Source organism: Neofelis nebulosa, chromosome 13 (genome assembly GCF_028018385.1).
Source record: "Neofelis nebulosa isolate mNeoNeb1 chromosome 13, mNeoNeb1.pri, whole genome shotgun sequence".
In the NCBI taxonomy this organism is placed as follows: Eukaryota; Metazoa; Chordata; class Mammalia; order Carnivora; family Felidae; genus Neofelis; species Neofelis nebulosa.
This window is the reverse complement of record NC_080794.1, coordinates 48,736,744-48,759,170: the sequence shown is the minus strand read 5'-3', so window position 1 is coordinate 48,759,170 and position 22,427 is coordinate 48,736,744. Positions and strand designations below refer to the sequence as shown.

Below are 22,427 nucleotides of genomic sequence, written 5' to 3'. Positions count from 1 at the left end.
CCAAGTTCTACAACCAGGGAGAGGAGAAGCTAGGACTGGAGCCCATACACACTTGATTCCAGATTCGACACTCTTTTCACTTCACTGTATAATATAGACCGGTGCTTCTTAAATTTGAACATGCCTATGAGTCACCTGAGAATCTTGTCAAAATGCAGATTCTGGGTACATAGGTCCAGCGTGGGGCCTGAGATTCTGCCTTTTTTTTTTTTTTTTTAACAAACTCCCAGTTGATACTGATGCTGTTGGCTCTTGGACCACACTCTGGGGAGCAAGGGCATCCTCTATGGCAACTTTCCATATCCTGTGTAAAATAGGGAGACTGCTGCATACCCCATGAGTTTTTAGGGGATGATGAATGAGACAGGATGTCTCTGGTCAGAACCACCATGCAGAAAGTGCCCTCCTCCCACCTTCTCTGTCTTGGAAATGTAACCAGCACCAAGCTTCGGCAGCTTCCTCCCACCCTCTCCACCTCACCAGGATGTCCTAGTCTCTATGGAGCCTTAGCTTGCCTTGCCTTAAGCACTCTGTGGGGATCTGAAAACAGCAGACATTCTAAAAAGCCTGTTGACTTCAGTGGGAGGAAATCTTTAATCACGACTTTATTGAATCTTCCTTCTGTTTTTCTCAACTTCTCTCAAGCCAGCTTTGTCTGTGAAGTTTTCCTTACTATCATCAACTTTAGATTACTGGCACTATGGTTGTTAGGAGGGAAACAAACTTTATTATTTCTCCAGCAATGGAATAATGCTGGTATCACACAGATGTTTGATAGATCTAGGCCTTTCTAAAGAATAAAAGGAAATGACTAATAATGTGATTACACAGCCCTATATAAGTTTAGAGCTCTATATAAATGTTTAATAATATTTTCCCCTGGTATCAGAGGGTTCAGAAATTTTACTGAAGTCTTAAAGATCAGACAGAAACTTATTTGTGCATGAGTTTTGCATCAGGTTTGCCCAAGCGTGTATTTAGAAAAAGGAGATCCTTACCATTTTAATTGCTATTTTGAAGATTTCTCCTCATTATGAAAATTTATCCTCTTTGCTACTCAAGCAGACATGGAGTGAGGCTTCTTCAGTAATTCTCTCTGTTTTAAATAAAAATTTCCAAGAGGTACAGGGCATGATATCTAAACACCTTGTCCATCATTCAAATGTTGCCATTTTTGAGATCTCAATTTTTAAGAAGCTGACCATTTCAGATATAATTGTCTATACACACTTACATTAAGTCCCATTAAATTCTGTGTCAGTCAGGTTGTTTTTTTTTTTTTTTTTTACCACAAGTAATAGAAAAGTATGAATCTAGTTTCGTTAAATGGTCTGAAGCTTTATCGTTTCACCTTAGAGGAGGCTCATAGGTAGGTCATGAGGTTACAGGGCAGGGTGACTCAGAAGCTAACTAGTTTCCTCAGGGGTCTGTTGTGTTCAGTGTGCTTGGCCCACCATCAAATGGAATTTCCCCATGAGTCAACCTCCAGAGGCTGAAAGGTGCTGTCTTTTCTTGGTGGTCATTTTAGGATTGAACAAACCATCTCAGAATCCTTCCAGGAGAACCCCCCTTCACATCTGAACAGAAATAGAGTTGTGTCCCCTCTCCAAGGACTGCCTAAAGTAGTAGGACCATCCAGGTTGGCTCAGAGCAAGCAGGATGCACCTGTGGCTGTGGGTGCAGCGGTCATGATGTCCCACCACCCCAAATCCCATGGTGGAGGGAAGGGCAGCTGTTCACCCTAGGGTTATGGCAGCATAGGGGAGGAGGGGCAAGACTGCAAGTGAGGCAGCAAATCGGTTTGCTATTCCCCTCTATTTCCCCTATGGCAACCATTCTCTTGAAGCTGCCATGTGTCCTTCACATTTGTTTTTACTGCATTACACATATCTCTACTATAAATGTACCGTGTTTGATGTATCATTCTGTAACTTGCTCTTCCTTTTTTTCCTTTCTGGTCTGTCTTCCTTAACTCTATTATCTGCATGGTGCAGGTGATACTGTAGTATTATGGGTTTACTCAGTGATTTTTATAGCTGCATCATAGTTCATCATGTAAATCCCATTGCCTCTGGTTTTTGTTATTACCTCAGAGGCCTGTGTGGAAGTGAGGAGGAAGCAGAGGAATCTGAAAGACATGAAAACTCCCAATTTTTCTGTTGATGTTTCCTCATCGTTTTTGTTCTTCCCATAGTTAGCAACAAGGGGCACTTTCAAAACCATTACTGGCTTTGGTATTGCTTGTTCCTCAGCTTTTTGGGGTCAAAGGCCTCTTTGAAAATTGAATACAGCTCATGCGCTTTCTCCACAGGAAAATTCACACATACTTGTATGCTTAACATTTTTTTGGAATGGCAGCACCCCCCCCCCCCCCCCGCCACCCCCAGCCCCAAGCAGCCAGAGGCCCTGGCTAGAGACACAGGTTGTCTCTGAATGGAGACAATCAGGTCTCATTTGGTTCCTTATTGTGCCCTCTATGAGGGACAATTTTGCTTTCAATCAGTGAATTAAGTAATGCCTTCTGAGAGGATGTGAGGATTGGTTTTTCTTTCGAATTTGTCAGACTTTTCTTTAGTCTTACCTCTTTGTACAAGGAGATGTGTGGAGGTTTCCTGATAATTTACTTGCCTCCAAATGAAGATAGTCTAGGTTTCAGTGTGCATGTTCAGGACAAAATTAGAGGCAGTGAGTATTTTTATTATTCGGTCTCACATTTTATTGTGTTCATAGAAATCTTCCTTTAAGTATGCTACAAGGCATAAGAGTCTTTCTTCCCCGCTGATAACTTGAAGAATGGGGTGTTCACTGGCAATTCTATCCCCGTTTTCTTCCTCTGCTTGTTTTAGCTGTTACAATGTTTTTGTTATCAAACTACAAATATTTCTTACATTGAAAAAAGATTCAGCGATCTTTGCCATCGTCCTCACCCAATCCCATAGTCAGCATGTGCTCTAGCTTCAGCATTTAAGCTCTGTCTAAAGATGGTCCATTTGCAACAACCCTAGTCCAAGATGCCATCATCTTTCACAGAGATGATCTCTTGAGTGAGCAATATTGATGAGAGATGATTTATGGGGGGAAGCTATTAGGTTGCAGGAGGGCAAGGTAACAGTAATTTAGGGAAATGTTTCTGGAGCAAGAGACAAAATATTAATTTGGGACCTGCAGAATAGTTACCTTTTTGCATGCACAATGGGAGATGATTGAAGAATACAATTGGGATTTGAGCAAATGGAGAAGATTGCACGTGCTTCTCTTGGGTCCCTCAGAAATGGCTCTCCTTCCAATATTAATGACAAAGAACTTAGAGAAAGGCAGTCAAATAAAGTAAATAGAAATTGTAGCATGACAACTGAGGTTTAGTTAGTCATACAGCCAAAACATATGAGGAGTTTGGGAGGTGGGTGTGTGTCCCAGGAAAAGGGTGGAGTCATTCTTCTAAGAAAAGAAAATTCTGTATAAAAGGATTAGTAGTATTTAGCCTGAATGATGCCCCCAAATGGAAAAGAACTAGAAAAGCAGGGTATAATATACTTTAAAAGTATTTTGAAATGGATCACTTAGCAGTCAAAAGTAATGTCCACAGAGGACTAATATGAGGTGAAAATTGAAACTTTGGGAAATACATGAGCTTCAAATTTAGTTTTGGCCTTGAATCTATTGGTCAAACTGCAGAAACCTTGAACGTTTATTTTTCTGGCTGTTTGGGGGCACAAAACACATGAGATCAGTGTAAGAACCAATCAGATGTGGGGCCTAATGAGAGATTTCCTCATAAAGCTAGAAACTTAGATCCTTGGTATACAGACTAACTAGAAATGAACTCACTGCACAGAAGGGAATAGCAAGGAAATGTTCTCTCTTGACTTTGGAGTTGCATGATGGGAATGAATTTTCTTGACAATTGATGAGTCCCATGTGAATTTGTGACCCAAGTCATACCACCTGTGGTGCCTAATGAAGCTCTGAGGAAGGTTTAATATTAAATTCAATGGCTGTAGATCAGTAGTGCTCTAACCTTAGTAGATTAGGTTGTAGAAGTGAATGCAAATAAAGTAATGTGAGTTCCAGTCAGACTTCAAGGAATTCATAAGGAAGTTCTAAGGAAACTAAGAGTACACACAAGAGAAGGAAAGAAAGAAAAAAAGAAAAAGAGAGAGAAAGAGAGAAGGAAGGAAAGAGGAATATAGAGACAAAGGAAAGAAAGAAGGAAACAAACCACCATGAGTGAGAGCCAGGGAGGAGAAAAGGACAGTTTAATCAGATCTCAAATAACTTTAGATATTATAACTATCTGACATAGACTATTAAGTAAGTATGCTGAAATATGTTTAAAAATATATGCTGGAAACATAAGTAAGGAATAAAAGCTATTTAAAAATGAGGCAGAATTGAAAAATAAACAGTTTCAGGAAATTAAAAAGACTAATAGTTGATATTAAAAAATGTGAAGGATGAATTAACTATCAAAGTGGACACATACGTAGAGAGAATTGGTGAACTGGAAAATGTGAAGACATTATTTAGAAGGCATACCAGAGATACAAAGAGATGGAAAATATGAAAGGGAGATATAGACACATGGAAGATAGAATGATAATATTGGATTTCTAGAAGGAAATAGGAAATGATGAGGAAGAAATAATATGAAAGGATATTATGGTCAAGAATTCTCAGGAATTATTGACAGAAACTAAATCCCAGATCTAGGAATCCTAAGGATAAAAATAAAAGTAAAACATCCATGCCTAGAGACGTCATTAGACAGAGAAAAATCTAGAAAGCATCCGGGGAGAAAACACAGGTCTTCTTCAAAGAAATGGCAGTTAAATGGATTCCTAATGTCTGGAGTTAGTGGGCTGAATAATGGCTCCCAAAGATATCCAGGGCCTAAATCCCTGGAAATTGTGTGTTACCTTACATGGCAGAAGAGATTTTGCAGAAGTGTTTAAATTAATGATCTTGAGGTAGAGAGATTATCTTGGATTATCTGAGTGGGTCCTAAATGCAATTTCAAGTGTCCTTATAAAAGGAGGCATGGGGAGATTTAAGAATACAGAAGAGAAGGCAATTGGTCACAGAGGAAGAGGCTGGAGTGATGTGGCCACAAGCCAAGCACTGCTGGAAGCCATTAGAAGCTGTGGAAGGCAGGGAACCGTCTCTTGTAGAGCCTCTGGAAGGAGCACATCCCTGCCAACATCTGATTCCAGCCCAGTGAAATGGATTTTGGACTTCTAGCCTTCAGAACTGTGTAGAATAAAATTCTGTTGTTCTGAGCTGCTAAGTCTGTGATAATTTGGTATTACAACCATAGGAAACAGATATAGTGGACAAAAATGGAAGGCAGATGATAGTGTCATATGAAATTCAGAGTGCTAAGAGAAAGTAGTAATCAATTGTGATTTTTGTCTTTCAAGAGTGAGATTACAAAAGGTATTTTCCAGCAAATAAAAACTAAGTTTATCACTAACAAACCGACATTAAAGGAAATTCTAAAAGTAATGGGAAATTAATAGGAATTATATGTAATAGGAAGGCATAAAGAAAGAATTAAAATGCTGGATATTATTATCACATTAGGATGATGGTGATTGGAAAGAAATGTTGAAGAGAAGAGAATAAAATACTGATTAGCCTCATGCTTTGTTCAGTATGCATTTAAAAATATCTAAGATAACCAAGAAAAAAATAATATAGAGAACAAAACTTCCAAAAGAGGGTAAAATAATGAAAATAGGGGAAAAATCATTCTAAGGGGAAGTAAAAAAACACACAAAAAAGAAACAATAAGATGTAATGTAAATAATATGGTACAAATCAATGTAAATGTATAGATAATCATAGTCCAATACAAACGGATTGAGATTTCTACTAAAAAGTCAAAGATGGATGTAAAAAACATGTAGTATATTTTGTTTATAATAGTCTCCAACTTAAGTGTGAGACAGAGAAAGATGGATGATGGCAAAGAGGCGGAAGACGTTAGAGCAGGCAGCTCATAGCCAAAATAAAACTGGTGTCACTGTATTAATATTGGACACAATACAGTAGGAGGCAAGATGAATTACTAGAAATAAAGAGGATATCTAAATAATGATAAAAGATTCAATTCAGCAAGGAGTTATAGTTCTCCACTTATGCATAACTAATAAAACACTGAGAATATGTTTTTTGAATTTTTGAAAATATAGGCTGAATACAGAAAGAAATAGACTAATTCCTAATCTAATGGACCTAAAAGTAGACCACAGAAACCAACAACAGCAGGACAGTTAATGCACATGAAACATTCATGCAGACTGACCACGTGATAAGCCACAGAGCAAAAGTTCAATACATTTTAAAAGATTAGCTTCAAACAGTCCATGTTCTCAGGGCACAATGCATTTAAATTAGAAATCAATAGGATGATAGTAAAAAGAATACCCTAATGTTTGGAAAATTTTGAAAAATCCCTAGTAAATGACTTATGGGTCAAAAATATATCAAAATGGGATTTTAAAATGAGTGATACAATTTGTATGTATAATTTATGGGACACAGCTAAAGCAATGTTTGGATGTAGATTTATTGTCTTAACCACTTTATTAGAAAAGAAAAAAACGTGTAAGATTCCACAGCTGAGCTGCATACCTTAACAGTTGGAGAAATAACACCTAATAAATCCAAAGAAACTAGAAAAATAATAGAGTGGAAATTAATGAAACAGAAGACTAACACATAAAAAAGTATCAGTTAAGTCAAAACTTACCTTTTAAAAAGTATTTATAAAATAAACTTCTGTCATCAGAGGAAGAGAGGGCACAAATAAATATTGTTAGCAATGGATGGGAGCACATGGCTTTGGATACATTAGAGAGTGAAGAAGTAGAGAGACATTGTGAACAACATATGCCAATCAACTGGAAAGTTTGGACAACATAGCTGAATTTTTAGAAGAAAACATGACTAAGGACAGAAGGAAAAATGAGCAAAATCCCTATATACAAAAGGAAAGTTAATGAGTAATAAAGCAACTTCCTACAAAGAACATACCAGGTTAGATGAGTTTATAGGCCAATTCTACTAAACGTTCTAGAAACTGGAGAAGATAATTATAACATGTGACAAAGAATTATCTGGAATTAAAAAAAAAAAGGTCCCATGAATCCATATGCAAGAGACCCAACCCAATGGAAATTGGACAAAAACACAAATACAAGAAAAGAAACACAAATAATTCATAAGCATATGAAAGATATTTAATATTATTAAGAATTAGGGAAGTAGAAATCAAAATCCAATCATGCACCAATTCATACTCACCAGGATGACAAATATTAGGAAGTCCTACAATAATGTCAGGTGCAGGGAAGGGTGCAGGAAATCTCTTTACCAGACATGATTATAAATTGGTACAATAACTTTGGAGATTTGATATTACTACGTAAATTTGAACATATTTATGTTCTCCTATTGAGGAATTCTAATTTTAGGTATATATCCTAGAGAAATTCTCATACAAGTCACCAACACACGTGCACAAGGAAAACGTGCACAGAAGCTTTGTAGTAGCAAATGGACACAAATGTTCCAATGGTAAGCAACACTCGGGTGGATTAATGGTGACAGAGGCATACAGGGCAGTAGGGTACAGCTAAGAAAATGATGAAACTAAGCTGTACCCATTGCCATGAACAGATTAGGAAAATGTTAAACCAGTGGGTTTTAAATGTTTGTTGAATATTGGAATTATCTGGAGAGCTCATGGAGAAAACAGAAAACTTTGCTGGGTGAAGAATGGGACCTGCATTTTATCAAGTTCCTGAGGTGATGCAGATACACAACAAAGTTTGAGAACCAATTGTGTCAAAACACAATCACAGGGGACCTGCAGGTGGTTTAGTTTGCACAAAGCTAAACAAAAATGTGTAAGGCAAAGTTATACGTTATTTGGGCTATACACATAACTCATCGCATGACAAAGTTAGCTGCTGGTAAGGAGGAAGGGGTAAGCATTTGGGGGGAGGGATCCAACCAAGATGCAAGGTATACTTTATTTCTTAGTTTGGCAGAAGGCACACTGATCATTTGATTATTCATACTTAATGTATGTAATGTTTGTGCCTAATATATATTTCGCGGTGTAAACTTACAAAGTCATAAAACAAAAGCAAGATTTATTTTGAGCCTGTGCACCCCAGTAGGCATCTGGGTATGACACATTATTGCTGCTACTGCAGACTTGCTGATTTTAGTGAGGGTAGTGGAGGTCACACAGTATATATATATACACATTGTCTTTCTTCTGCGGCTCATCACCAGCACTCTCTGGAAGGAATGTTTAACTGGGACAAAGAGAAAGTTTGTTCTCCAGGTGGGTTGTATAAAGTGACTGTGTGGATAGCCTTCTGCATCCATAGGAAGGCCCAGAGGTTGGATGTCTTCACATGGGTCCAGAGGCTGGCCCACTGTGGAGGCTGGGTGCAGGGAGTGAGTGAACCCCTGTCTGTACTCTGTTGGTACACAGTGGTACCAACAGCACGGGAGAGAGCCTGACACAGAGCTCCTGGAATTGACAGATGGTGTAGGGTTGGAATTCTCCAAGGGGAGGGACACATCCTTGGGAGAAGAGGTGACTCTTTTCATTGCCCTCAAGGGACCCGAGGGAGTTGCTTCTGTTCTTCTGTTCTTTTACCTGCACTTCTTACATTCTGATTGCAACTATCTCTGTGTTGGACACTAAGAATAGGCCCAGAAGGATGGGGAGGCAGGGAGGAGTACACTGGAAGATGGTGTGTGTGCTTTGACCCAGAGGGGGTGGATGAGAACTGGGCCATAGGAGACGGGGTCTGCAGAGATCCTCACTGATGCAGCTAATGGGTTGGGTTGAACTGTGCCAAGTTTGTAAGGATTTCTGGGCAGGAAGAATGGAGAAAGAACAGTATAGAGACCACAGCAGCTGGGAGCAGAAGCAAAGTCCCCCACCGCATTATGTTGGGGCTGCCCTTGGCTCACTTAGCCACTCACCCCTGATTCTGCTGCAGGTTGCCAGGGAAGATGATGGGCGTGCTTTCCAGAAAGGTATTATGTACCCTGTAAATCAGACTCCCTACAGAGTTGCAGGGTCCCGCTTCCGCTTGGGGTGCAGTGTCACTGACCTACCAGGAAGTTGAGAATGCAGGAGAGGTTCATTAAAAGAGCCTCTACAATGGCTCTGCAATCAATGAGTATGTGAGAAAAACAAAAGGTATGTGACTTCCCGTTTCCTCTCCAAGGTGTGCGGGCTCTGATTAACCCTCTTATGCATAGTTCAAATTATGTTCTTCCTGACCTCATGGTTTTTTGAGTTAAAAACAATTTCCTCCCCCAATCTTCTGTATTCCTTCTCCAAGTAGAGCTAACTGGCCCATCATTGCCCTTTCGTACGGTCCTACATACTGTTCGATCAGAATGTGATTTCCCTCACCCCACTGTTGGATGCTCAGGGCAGGGGACCTGTTAGCAAGGCAGCTATGAGCAGAGTACAAACATCCTGCTCAACTATAGTCTGTCTTCTGTTTCCTGAAGCCTAGCTGGTTCTGGGCCCATCTCACCTTTGCACTTTCCCCCACCTCTGGGCTTTTGGTCCCAATCCAACAAGATTATCTTCCCTGAAATAGTCTTTGGTCTGAAATACAAAGTTTAGTAGTTTAAACCCAGATTTACTTGAATTCTTTTGAGATTACTGCATTTCCACATCCTTGGGAACTATATCTATCGATCATTCTAAAAGGATATGACTCTCAATGTCTTACTTTCTCCCAGATCCAGCATGTTGTTTCAACTGGCCAGTCTTCATGCTTATGTCAGGTTCCTAAGAGAGTTCCTGGAACAGAGACTTTACCCCAGTTCACCCATCAACATTCTTGTTTAAGTGATTTGAACCCTCCCCATCACTAATTTCTAACCTTATTACCTCCACTTATACCAGTTCATTGCCTCAAAGCTAGAATGTGTCATCTGTAAGGAGGAAGATTTAAGACCTATTTTAAAACATGGATAGTCACAGTTCAAATTTTGACTTGCAACCAACCACTGATTTAGCCATCCCTTTTGAGAGACAATAAACAAGAACTTTTCTTAACCCGACTCCACCTCTAAAACCCTTTATTTGTGTTAGTTTGTATTTTTGTCATTCCTGTGTTGCTCCTAGCCTTGAAGCAGTTCTAATTCCTTCTTGTCTTCTCATATCATTGTATGGCAAGCAGCCACAGGGTTTTGAAATGGAAATCTGAGTGTAGCTGCTTTGTACCTAAACCTTGCCAGAGCTCCTCACTGCCCTTAGCTGGGTCTACTCTCCCTTCCCCCACATCTGGCCCTGAACAGGAGCTTGAGGGTTGCGTCTGACCACTGCACCTTTCTGCCCGAGGCACTCACATGCCCTGCTGCCGCCCCAGGAATCCGGTGCCACAGGGTGTCACCAGCTGCCTCTGTCTTCAGCAGCACTGCCACCGACTCAGCTCTGAACTGCCCCTTCCCTCTACATATACTTCTGAGCACTTTGCCTAACAAGTTCATCTTTCAGGTTCAGCTTCAGTGCTAATTCCTCATCGAAGCCTCGTTCTGGAAGGAGCTCCCTGTGGCCAGCTGCCTTTACTATTTCCATGCTTGAAAGTGCTCAGTGAAAATGGGATAGTAATAGGATGTACCTCCTAGAATTCCTGAAATTGTTGTGAGCACCAAATGAGATAATGTGTGTAAAGAGCTTAGCAGACATCTAACATGGAAGCACAATGGGTTTCCTGTGCCCCTAGATTTCCTTATTGCAGCACTCAGCCTATTTCATGCTACGAAAATCTTGAGCTTTACTGGGTGGGATTAGGCCTGACTCATTCAAGGCTGTGTCCCCAGTGCTTAGTACAGAACAAACCACACAGGAGATGTTGGGCAGATTTTGTGCAATGAATGAGTGAATGAATGAGTGGATATATTTTCAAAATTTGTATGCGGATCTTAAAAAGCAAAGCTAATCATTAAAGAATTAGGGGAAACTCATGGCATTTTGGTCAGTTTTGTCTGAGAAAACCAGTTTTGTTTCTCTCAGGGAGATGACCCCCAACAGGAAGTTTAGCTTTTACTTCCAACTGATGCCTACCACGACATTGACAGCATGGGTTCTTCAGAGCTACCCCCAACAGGAAGTTTAGCTTTTACTTCCAACTGATGCCTACCACGACATTGACAGCATGGGTTCTTCAGAGCTTGACCCTATAGAAGCTAACGCACTGGTGGCTTGACCACAGACATCTTTTTCTGGTCTTCAGGACAGCTGTTGAGTAATTCTGTGTGGGTTTTGAGGGTTAGCAAGTATTATTTAAAAATAACCTATTAATGAACTGTGTGACGTGGGCCCAGTCCCTTGACCCCTTTGTCTATTTAGGCTGTTGGCCATTGATACCTCCTGATGGGCCTTTTGCAGGCGCAGTTTGTGAGTCTATGGTAAGCATGGGTCTGATTATCTTCCCAGGAAATCAGCGACCCAGAGATCCTGGATCTGGTGCACAGCGCCCTTGGCAGGATGACTGTGGTCAGGCAGATCTTCCCATCTGCAAAGGACAACCAGAAATGCATGAGGAACAACCATCGCATCTCCTCCCTGCTCTGTGACCCCCAGGAAGGCTACCTCCAGATGCTGCAGGTCAGTGCTCACCTGTCAAGCTCCCTCCAGAAGGGAGTCTCACTCATGCCCTTGGCCTGCCGCAGGTAACGGGCAAAGATGTGCCACAGCTTCAGCTGAGCACTATTGCCCACCAACTTTAATTACTGGAACCCTGTCATTTGCTGAAATTGAAACCAGTCAACTGGGCAGTGCCTCTGAGCCGCATTAGCAGGCAATTATGCCTGTTGTCAGCAGACGGGCCATATGAGCTCACTGGGTGCCTCTTGTATTTAAAAGTTACATGTTCAGGGAGTAAAGACATTACTGTCTCTCAAGCTTCTGCGCTGACTACTTTGTGGGTGATGGGTTCGTCTGGCAGGATTGGAGATGGAGCCTTCCTGTGGGGAGTCAGCATTTTGAAACTACTTTAGGGTCTTCCCTGTAGAAAGTCAGTAATACAGACATAGCTCTTGTGAAACAACTAGGGAGTGTCCCAGCTCATCTGCTGAGTGCTAAGGTGTAGGCCAACCAGGACATTCCTGGAGTCCCGGCTGAGCGGGGGGAGGCCCGAGGGCAGGACCATGACATGCCTAGCTCTTGTACTCCATCCAACGCAACAGGTACAGAGTGCTTCTGGTTAGTGCTTCTACCACACCTGATGCCATATATGCAATCAGTGTTAGCTTCTTCTGGGGCCAGGGAGTAGGATGGCGAGTTGTGTACCTATTGTGAGAGGTCGTTTTCCCTCTGGATGTTTGAGGATAGCAATGAAACACAGTGGAGACTGCCCAATGGCAGCTCAGAATCCACTTCTCCATTAAGACTTCCATGCATAAGGAAACTTTCGCTTGATGCTTGGTGGGAGACACATAACAGAAGGAAATTTCTCCCAGTTGGGTTTGCAGAAATTACCCAGAAGTTTGTGCATGTGATATGCTTGCCATTCAGCATTTGAAACTAGTTAAACCTTCTTTACCCAGCCAGGCATGACGAGTGGAAATCAGGTTTCAGGACAGAGATATGCTGTATTTACCACCTGAGTATCTGTTGCATCCCAGGACATTTTGGTATTAACCTTATCAGGAGGCACACATTTTGGGGAGGGGGATTATTAGAATCTCTGGAGTGGTCTGGGTACATGTGTAATTTGCCAAAGCATCAAATCCATTCTATAATCTTATGTTTGGGGAGGGGGAAGGGAAACATGCCCTAAAAGATGGTAAACACTAGAAATATGTTCTTGGTTGAGGAGGGAATGTAGCAGACACAGATTTTAGCTGGAGTAATTCCCACTACCCCCATGTCCACTGCTCCCGGGAGCCACCACAACGTCTGGGGTCTTTCTAACATGGTGAAGGATTGGCCAAGAGAGCGGACCAAGGCCCCTACAGGGCTCATGGACCCGAGAGTCCTGGGCATATGGGTCAGGGGTGGAAGGTGCTTAATGCAAGATTTTATATGTTTGGATGCTGCTGGCCTGTTCTGCCTTCTTCCTTTTTTGGAGCTTGGAAGAAGAGGTCAGGACCAAGTAAGTCACCTTCACTGGGCCTCTGCATTTATCTCCGCACTCTCGACATGGATGGAAGCAGAGTGAGATGATTGACTCCAGTCAGTGTGTGCCCATCCCTGTATCCTCACCTGGGGCAGGAGGGTGTAGGGACCCCATCACTCTCTGGGTGGTCAGACCCTAGGAGGGTCTTACTCCCAGGCGTGGTCTCCCCTTGATGGGCTTCATCCCTCTCCAGCCTTGTCCCTGCTCCACGCCACCGCCGCATCAATTTTTCCCAGTTCTTGCCTGGTCACTGCACTCTTTCTACTTGAGGAGAGCAGGAGGGGCCCCTTTCCACTGCACAAGTATGTGTTGTATAGGTTGTGGGTGGTGGGAGAATGGAAGTTCTTGTTATTAAGGCCTATGATTGCTTATTTTTTCACGGACTAAAATGTGGGCTCTTTGGTGGTATACTAGATACTCTAGATGCAAAGCATGTGTCCAGGAGGACAGGAGAGAAAAGGAGACCGGCAGGCTGGATAAGGAATCTGGCGGAGAGCATACTAACATGACCCACAGCTGTGAAGAGGGTAAACAAAGGCACAGCTCCGAGGTGTGTGGCTGGTTATTATCAAATATGGTAAATGCAATATCACACTTGGAACCCTGGCCACCCTACCTCCCTCTGTCTGTTCCTGCTGATACCCAGGCACTCCATCAAGAGCAAGATGGAAGAGTGACATCAGAGACATCTTGTGGTGGTGGAAGCGACAGCAGTGGTAGTAGCAGGAGTGGTGTTAGTAGTAGCAACAGTAGTAATAACAGCAGGAGTAGTAATAGCAGTGCAGTAACAGTACTGGTAGTAATAGCAGTAGCAGCAATAATAGTAAGAGTAGCAGCCGCACAGCAGCAGCAGCTCAAGAGCCATACTGTGTGGGTTCAAATCCCAGGAACTCTAGTAACTAACGAAATATTTATTATTTACTTGTCATTTTGTGCCTCCATTTCCTGTCCCGTAAATTGGAATGTAAAGTGTCTACCCCCTAGGGGCATAATAAAAATTAAGTGAGGGAATGTATAGAAAGCATTTAGAATAAGACTGACCTATTCATGTCATTACAGAGGAGGTGGTCAGGTGTGTTCGGGGTTTCCAGCAAACATGGTCTCATTTGAAAAAAGAAATTTTTTAATCTTTATTTATTTTGAGAGAGAGAGACAGAGCATGAGCGGGGGAGGGGCAGAGAGAGAGGGAGACACAGAATCCGAAGCAGGCTCCAGGCCCTGAGCTGTCAGCACAGAGCCCGATGCGGGGCTTGAACTCACAAACTGTGAGATCATGACCTGAGCCGAAGTCGGACACTTAAACGACTGAGCCACCCAGGCACCCCTCATTTTTTTTTTTTTTTAATTTTGTAAGGTATAATCCACTTGTCTTCCTGAGCATGCTCTTTAAAATTTATTTATTTATTTTGTGAGAGAGAGGGAGAGAGAGAGAACCCCTGGAGGTAGGGCAGAGAGAGAGGGGGACAGAGGCTCCAAAGCACTGATAACAGAGAGACCGATGCGGGACTTGAACTCGTGAACCCCGAGATCATGACTAGAGGCTAAGTCAGAAGCTTAACTGACTGAGCCACCCAGGCACCCCCCTGAGCATGCTCTGTAAGAGCAACACAGCAGGTAGGAGAGCATTTCCTTTGGGTCTAGACCCATATCACAGGCCTTGTGTACTGCTTTCTGTCCACACCACTCCTGCAGGCACTCAGGCAGAGCTGCCTTTTGTGGGAGAGGAGAGGCCATGTCTGGGGAGACCCATTGAGCCCTTTTTGCAAGACTCTGCTCATTGGAAACCCTCAGTAAGGACTGATGGGGTGGATCTGTTAATAATGCAGATCTTAACACAAGTTAAATTGTCTCTAGAAGTCTCTTTATATATATTTATATAAATGAAAAACTTTATGAAAAGAATCTCCATCTCCATTTGTTGCCTCTGCCTCGAGAAGGGGTGTGGTGAGAGGAAAATACATGGATTTACTTTACTCACCCCGCCCAACAACCATTTGGGCAGCTCCTAGATTCATCTCATTTATAAGCCATTCTCTTCGAGTTTCCCAAGTAGCTATTACCACTTCTTTATTTCTTAATGACAGTATAGAAGACAAACTAATTTCTACTAGCCTCTAGCTGTGAGATTTATCGAGAAGACTCTAACATGTTTAGAACAACTAACTCAAGAAAAAATAAAACATTTGTGTCATGGATTATTAACTTTGTCTTGATGAAATTAATGAAGATCCTTTGGGAAGTGGAGCTCTCAAGTCCATCTTTTAGTTCTTCCCCCGGACGGCTGCTCTTGGGATGATAATTCTGGGTTAGATGTTTTCAGGAGAACCATCAAGAATGGGGAGTTTTTACAAGATCGTCCATCTCTTGGCTTCTCCACTGCACTGGTCTCAGAAACTCCATCTTCTTCTATTAGTCCTGTGGTCAGAGCTTTCTGTGCTCCAGAGCCAACCAAGCACTATTATAGCAAATCAATTTGATTCCTATTTAGTACAAAGTCCCTTGGAGGAAAAATACCAAAATAAGTGACTTGTAGTAGCTCCAAAAGCTTTGCATTTGCCGGTGTGCTGTTGTTTATTTTCCCCTACAAAGCACTGTCTCATTTGGGTATTTCTCATTCTTGTTCCCTTGACAAGTTGGTTTAGAGCTTGTCTGACTCAGCCAGTAATAAAAGTGATAACCAGTCTGGAAGAACCTTGAGACTTTGCTAAGATTTCACGGGCAGCCTTGCTGAGAGGAGAATCTGTAAAGCACTCGGTCTCCATGACTGCCCTGTCCGGTGACTTCAGGGCTGCAACAGACATATTGTCACATTGTCATGTCATTTCTATTCAAATGGGCTTCCAAAGGGGGACAGACAACTGATAGAAGTTGTGTTGTCTGGTCACCATGGAGCCTGATCCTTGAATTAAGCTGTGGGGGCTAATGTGGTATTATTATAAAATGCTCCCTCGTATCGCTTCTCGGCCTTTTGGCTAAGATCAAGTGTATTATAAAATGCTCCCTCGGGTTGGAATTTCTCCTCTTTGTGAATTTCTAAATTGTTGAATGGCTTGATAGATGGAATAATTCTTCCCTTGCTCAGTCTACTAAAACATGTGGAAACCCCCCCTTCCCACATGCCCCTATTTCGTTAGGGCTTTCTGTATTCTTCTCTGGCTACAAGTTGTTTGTCAGCCTGCCAGTAGAATCCTTTTCTCTGGAGTAGCAGTGGGCCACCCCACACCATAGCTATCTTGGACTTTATGTCACTTTCACTGGTTTCCTTTTTTACCCTAAACACCCTGGTGGAATATGTAGCAACAGTCAGTCATGAAGCATAACGGGAGCATGGCGGGGCACGATCCTCAATGCCTTTGTCAGAGACAATTGCGCAGGTGGTCTCTCTGGCTGCAGTCGGTTGCTGTTCTGGCCACAGATGTCCACATGCACATTTGGAGGCCAGAGAGCCTCAGGTACGGACAAATGCCCTTCCCCACTCTGCCTTCCATCCCCTTGGATTCACCGATGAGCAGAGAGCCCCAGCTCCTTTGCCCTCTGCCACCATCTGCTCCCTCGCCAGGCCTGGCTGTGGTGCCCTGTCTCAGGATGGGCAGGCTGGCAGCAGTCTGGCAGAAAGGCCTCGCCTGGGGATGGATTTCTCAAGCTGCGACATCTGGGCGTCAGCTTGTCCTCCCAGCTGGACCCTCTGCCGGCTGTTTGTCTGACTTTGCTGGTTGACCAGAGCCTGTCTGAGGATCTGGTCGGAGGTCAGTTCCTGCTGTTTGCCCCTGTGAGGTCTCCCTGAACAGTCCACTTGGCTTGATTAATGATGGAGGGAAGAGAAAACTGGGCTCTTTAGAAGCCTGGAGGAAATGCAGACTTCCTTAATGAAAACATTTCTTATGTTTCTATCTTTGGTGTGGGGTGGATAATGGTCTGGTGTTGAGATGCAGCTGGCTCGCGTGGCTGTGACCCTGGCCTGCCATTCATCTTCCTTTGCCTTCAAGCATGATTCTTCCCCTGATAATGTGGCTGCACAGCAAATACCCTGGGCCCTGGAGTATAACGGAGACACGGCTGGAGCACCCTCACACTTACTAAAGGAAAACATGCACGGAGCACTGGGAAGTCAGGCAGCTGGCTCCACAACGGGGCCATTGTCTTTTGGGGGCCTGTCTCTTCCAGTCTGTTGGAGGTGGACACAAGTCTTGGCCTGCAGGGTCCAAATAGGATCTGAAGAGTATAGGTCTCTTTAGCATATTTTATGAGTGGGGTGGGGGTGGGGGGGCTTATCTTTTCATTACTCCTGGTCCTAATGCTGCTTCTGGGGACTCATGTAAGTAAACAGATCATCCAGCCTTCTCATGGGGCTGCCTTCAAATTAGGGTTGACTCAGATGTGAAACCAGCACCTTTCCTGGCTTTGCCTACAAATCTAAGTCTTGAATATGCTGTCACATATGGTAAGAGTCAGGGTAGGGTATTGGCATTGTAGTGGCACAGACAGCCTGTGATGTCCTCAGTCCTTTCCTGCTGAGGAATGTTCTCTGCCTGTCCCCCCACCCTGGGACCTCACACTCTCTTTCCTGCTGACTTCTCTATCCATCCTCTATTTTCTTCCTCTGGGTCTTGACTCCAAAGTAAATTCTCCTTATTTTTTCATGAAGATAAACTTAACAATCTTTCTGGTAGCCTTTGCCCCTGCTAACACAGGAATATAAAATATAACTATATAAAATATAATTACTGATGTAGTGGGGATTCTGGTGCCAACTCTTAAAAGAATAAAATCTGTTTTTCCATATCCAAGGTCCTCAGTTGGCTTCATGGGATTGGTCTTTGATCATTGGGCAGCCAAGAGGTCTACCTGGGTCTCTCAAGGGCTGTAAGCCCCAATCAAGGCCCCCTGGCCAAATTCTCTCCTCTACCTCCGAGAAATGTGTCCTCACATTTCCCATTTCCCTTCCAAAGACCCACTTCCTGCACAGGTTATTGGCTTTGGAAATACAAGTTTGCTAGGATGCTCCCATCTCCTGGAAATGCATACCCCAGATTCTGATTGGAGATGGACACTTCCCCACAGAATATATTGGTCCAGAGCTCCTATACCCTTTTCTCAGCATGGCTTGTATCCTCCATCAATGATATTCTTTTTTTTTTTAAAGTTTATTATTTTTGAGAGACAGACAGAGAGACAGAGTGTGAGCAGAGGAGGGGCAGAGAGAGGAGAAGACAGAGAATTTGAAGCAGGCTCCTGGTTCTGAGCTGTCAGCACGAAGCCTGACTCCAGGCTCGAACTCATGGATTGTGAGATCGTGATCTGAGCCAAAGTCAGATGCTTAACCGATTGAGCCACCCAGGTGCCCCCTCCATCAGTCGTATTCTGAGAAGCATTCTTTTTGCAAATACCTTGGTATATCTTTACTTTGGTGTTCTTTGTCCTAAAAACAGATTTAAATCTATTCATTCAGCATTCATTAATTCCACAAACCCTCATTATGCGCTGATTATGTGACAGTTCCTATGTTAGACATTCAAAAATGCTCTCTGTCTTAATTCCCACAAACTCTGCATAAATGGGGAAGTTTCATCTCTATTCCGTAGCAGGTACCAGTTAGGAAGAATGGCATATACAAAAGCCCAGGGGCCCAGGAGAACAGGGACAGAGTTCAGTGTGTCTGATGCTAGAGGTGGGAGGTGGGAAATGTTGGGAATTCAGTCAGAAAGGGGGATAGCCGCCAGGGTGCCGAGGACCAGGGTGTGGCCTTTGGAGATGTGACAGGGCAGGATGTGCATCCAGGAAAGACAACTCTGTGCAGGGGTGGGGGAGGGCCCAAGGCTGGGAGACAAGGTAACCAGTAGTTACTATTTCCTCAGGGAGAAATGAGGGCACTTGAACCACGCTGTGGTTGTAGATGACCACATAGACAGGACATAAGGAAGCTTCCTTGGGATTGAAGCCCCTAAGCCTGGGTGAGGGACAGGTGACAGGGCAGAGTACAGAGCATGGTGCTTCCCACAGGGCTGGGCTGGAGCTGCCCCTGTTCTAGCCCTGCTTGCCTGCCTCCCTCTTTCTCCTGCACACGTGGGTGGTCTCCTGTGGTTGAGCCAGCCCTGCAGGACACATGTCAGACCTTCAACTGCAATGGGCCAAGCCACCTCCCTTTCAGGAGCCTGAGTCAGGCATAGTGAGGCCCCCACTCTGGGCCTTCCGATATTGGAACCTTTTACAGAACACCCCAGAGGCAGAGGAGTGGCTTTTCCCATAAAGAGATGCTCTGCAGCGCCTCAGCCCTTGCAGACCCGAAAGGTCTGGCTCAGGCCAGGGGGCTATGGCAGCTGTGACGGGGCTGCTGGGGCAAGGAGGAGACCAGGGACATGTGTCCAGGTGAGCAGTGTGCAGGCAGAACTGGGGATATAATGCTCAGGGGGATCTTTGCTCAGTCTTCCCAGCCACAAGCTACAAATCCAGATACAACTCCTGCTCCTCCTTGAAAAGCATTCAGGCCAAGGGGCATTGGGGAAGAGGGCGAGTGGTGTTGGCAGATACAAGTTCTTTTCCCAGTGGTTCTGAGGCTTCTGTGTCCCAGACTCATGCTGAGCTCAGAGATGGGGCACCTTGGAGGAGCTCTCAGACCATCCACATTGAAGTCAGCAGCCTGTGTAGGTCTTGTATTCCCCCTTCCATTTCTTCCTGTTTCTTCTCCTTCCTAAAATAAAGCTGCACACAAAGAAGTTAGGACAGTACTTGGCACGCATGAGTACTACCATCCCGCAGTTCTCAGGGGAGTTATTCAGGGCCACCCCTCCAGGGTGCACCTCTCCAGGGCTGCTGATCACATTGTATTTTCTTGTCATCAAGGTGAGTCTTAAGCATTAAATGACTTGTTCAACATCACTCTGCATGAGTGCAAGTGGAGATTCAATTCACTAATTCAATAAGCATTTATTGAGCACCTGCTGTCTCCATGCACTGGAGGAGGAATAGGAATGATCCAAAACTCTTGCTCATCCTGCAAGGCCACCCGGCTAAGCTGCACACTCAGTACAGTAAGAGTTGTGCTGTACGGCAGTGAAAGAGGGATCAGGCATACACCTCTAAGGTGGCTAACTGAACCAGCTGGGCTCCATTCTAGCTCTGTCCCCACTCAGAATGGAGGCCATAGGCTCCAGCCTCAGGCCCCTTGCCTGGCTGTGGCTTTTGTCTGCCTCTGACTTTATATTGTCTGACCTGGTCCCAGGTCATTTGCTTTGCATCCAGGTCTTTATTCTGCCATGCCCTTGGCCTCAAACTTTGGTCTGTCTTCTTTTCAGGTCTACTTTCACCTGAAATGTCTTTTTTTTTTTTTTTTTTTTTTGTTCCTTGTCACTTTTGTGCTGCAATGTCCCTAGGCCAGCCAGAGGGGATGAGGGTTTAAATAGTGACAGTATCTGCTCTGCTTGTCTGTCTGCTCTGAATGAACTGTGCTGTGTCTTACCTGAGAAGTAAGGGAAAAGAGGCAAGCATTCCCTCAAACCAGGCCCCTTTTCTCTGCCCTTGTGGCCTGGGCTCCCAGCTTGGGCTGTTAGCCCCTTGAACCTGACATTGAGTGAGTGTTCATACGGTTGGGAGCCTCTCTCCTTCCAGACCACTCTTGGCTCAGGGGCTGGTCGTGACCATGCCCTGATGCTGGTCTCCACCCACCCACCCTGAGAAAAGGCTTGCCTTATATTTATCAGGACCCAGACAGAGCCCCAAGCAGAGGCTGCCTTTCTGCTATCTGCTCTTGATCTTTTCCCCTAAAGGTCCCGTCTCCAGTCTCCAGACAACAAGACTGTGAGGGTAGTGCTCTCCCTTTGCATCCCCACACATGTCTTCTCAGTGAGAGGATGCTGAAGTTGAACAGCAGAGATAGGGCCACAGATCAACACAGGGTGTTAGTGTCTGCCCACAGCAGGGAGAAGTACTGACATAGCATCTTATCAGGAGAAGGGACAGGAGTGAGAGAAGGTGGAGCTCCAAGTGGGGATCGAGAAGACATTTTGAGCAGGCTGTAAATGAAAAGCAAGATGCTGTTTGAACAAAGGAGGTTCTCTGCCAAGTCAAAGTGGAGGTGCCCAATCTCTTCTTCCTACTGTTTTCTCTTTTGGGGAACCAAGATCAGTGTGTATCCTCTTAGCAGGAGATCCATCCATCCATCCATCCATCCATCCATCCATCCACCCATCCATCTCCCCCTCTATCCTTCCATCCATCCACTCCTCCTCCCTTTCACCTACCCATCCCCTCATTCATCTATTCATTTAGCCATCCATCCATCCATCCATCCATCCATCCATCCATCCATCCAACATATATTAAACACCACCTGTATGCTTTGGTTGGTGCTGGATGCTGTGTTTAGAGATAGTAAGAAAAAAGTTGTATACATACATACATTATGTACACACACACACACACACACGTTTCATTTATAAAAGTTATATACAAGTTATATATGAATATATACATATTTATATAAAAGTTGTATATATGCATGTTTGTATATATATATATATATATATATATATATATATATATATATATATATTTCCAGATACATATATCTATCTGGAAAAGAACATTGCTAAAGCCTTTGAACTGAAAGGCTTGTTCCTTTGAACTAAAATGTGTTCATCCTTCCCAGCAGACATACTTGTGGGAAGGCTGAGGGCTTCCTTTGGCCTTTCTGAGTCACATCCTGTTTTTACCTCTTCATTGCCAGCCTCTTTGCATTCATTCATTTGTTAAGTACCTTAATTCCTTGTGAATAGAAGTGCTGGAGGCAAAAAGGGATTCCTTTGGGTGCTGGTCTGGGTCACAACTGGGGCTGTGCTGTTCCAAGTGCCCTAAAACAACATCTCCATTATGAGTTTGTATTCCAGAGGGGAGGTGGACTTGTCAAAAATAATTTTGCAGTGGTAGGGGCTCCTGAGGGTTGGGGATTTGACAAGCACAGAGAGTGGGTTAGTCCTTCTCAGGAGGGAAATACTTGCTCAGGGCTCGAGCATCGAGAGGTACGGTTCTACCCTGGTGTTGCCTGTAGGGTAGGAGGTCAATTCTTTGTGATGGTAGTGACTTCTCTCTGCTGTCAGGTAAGCACACGTGTATTTCAGGGCCCCGGAAAATGTCACCAGGCACCAAAATACTTGGAGGCCTTGGTTAAGTCAGCGGTACTCAGGTGTCCCAGGCACACTCCTGCCACATCTGCAACATTGCCTGTCCATCCTCCACCCATTTCTTATGAAGGCCTTAGTG

The 22,427-nt window shown here is 43.9% G+C and overlaps 1 protein-coding gene across 4 annotated transcripts in view; it reads left to right on the top strand.

Moving 5' to 3' along the window:
- The window catches only part of GRID1 (glutamate ionotropic receptor delta type subunit 1), a 703,858-nt gene that overhangs the window by 463,188 nt on the left and 218,243 nt on the right, over positions 1-22,427 (top strand). For all 4 annotated transcript variants that reach the window (XM_058696896.1, XM_058696895.1, XM_058696897.1 and 1 more), the window contains one exon: positions 11,489-11,659. In XM_058696896.1, coding sequence (XP_058552879.1) covers positions 11,489-11,659 — 171 coding nt within the window. The remainder of the gene's footprint in view (positions 1-11,488; positions 11,660-22,427) is intronic.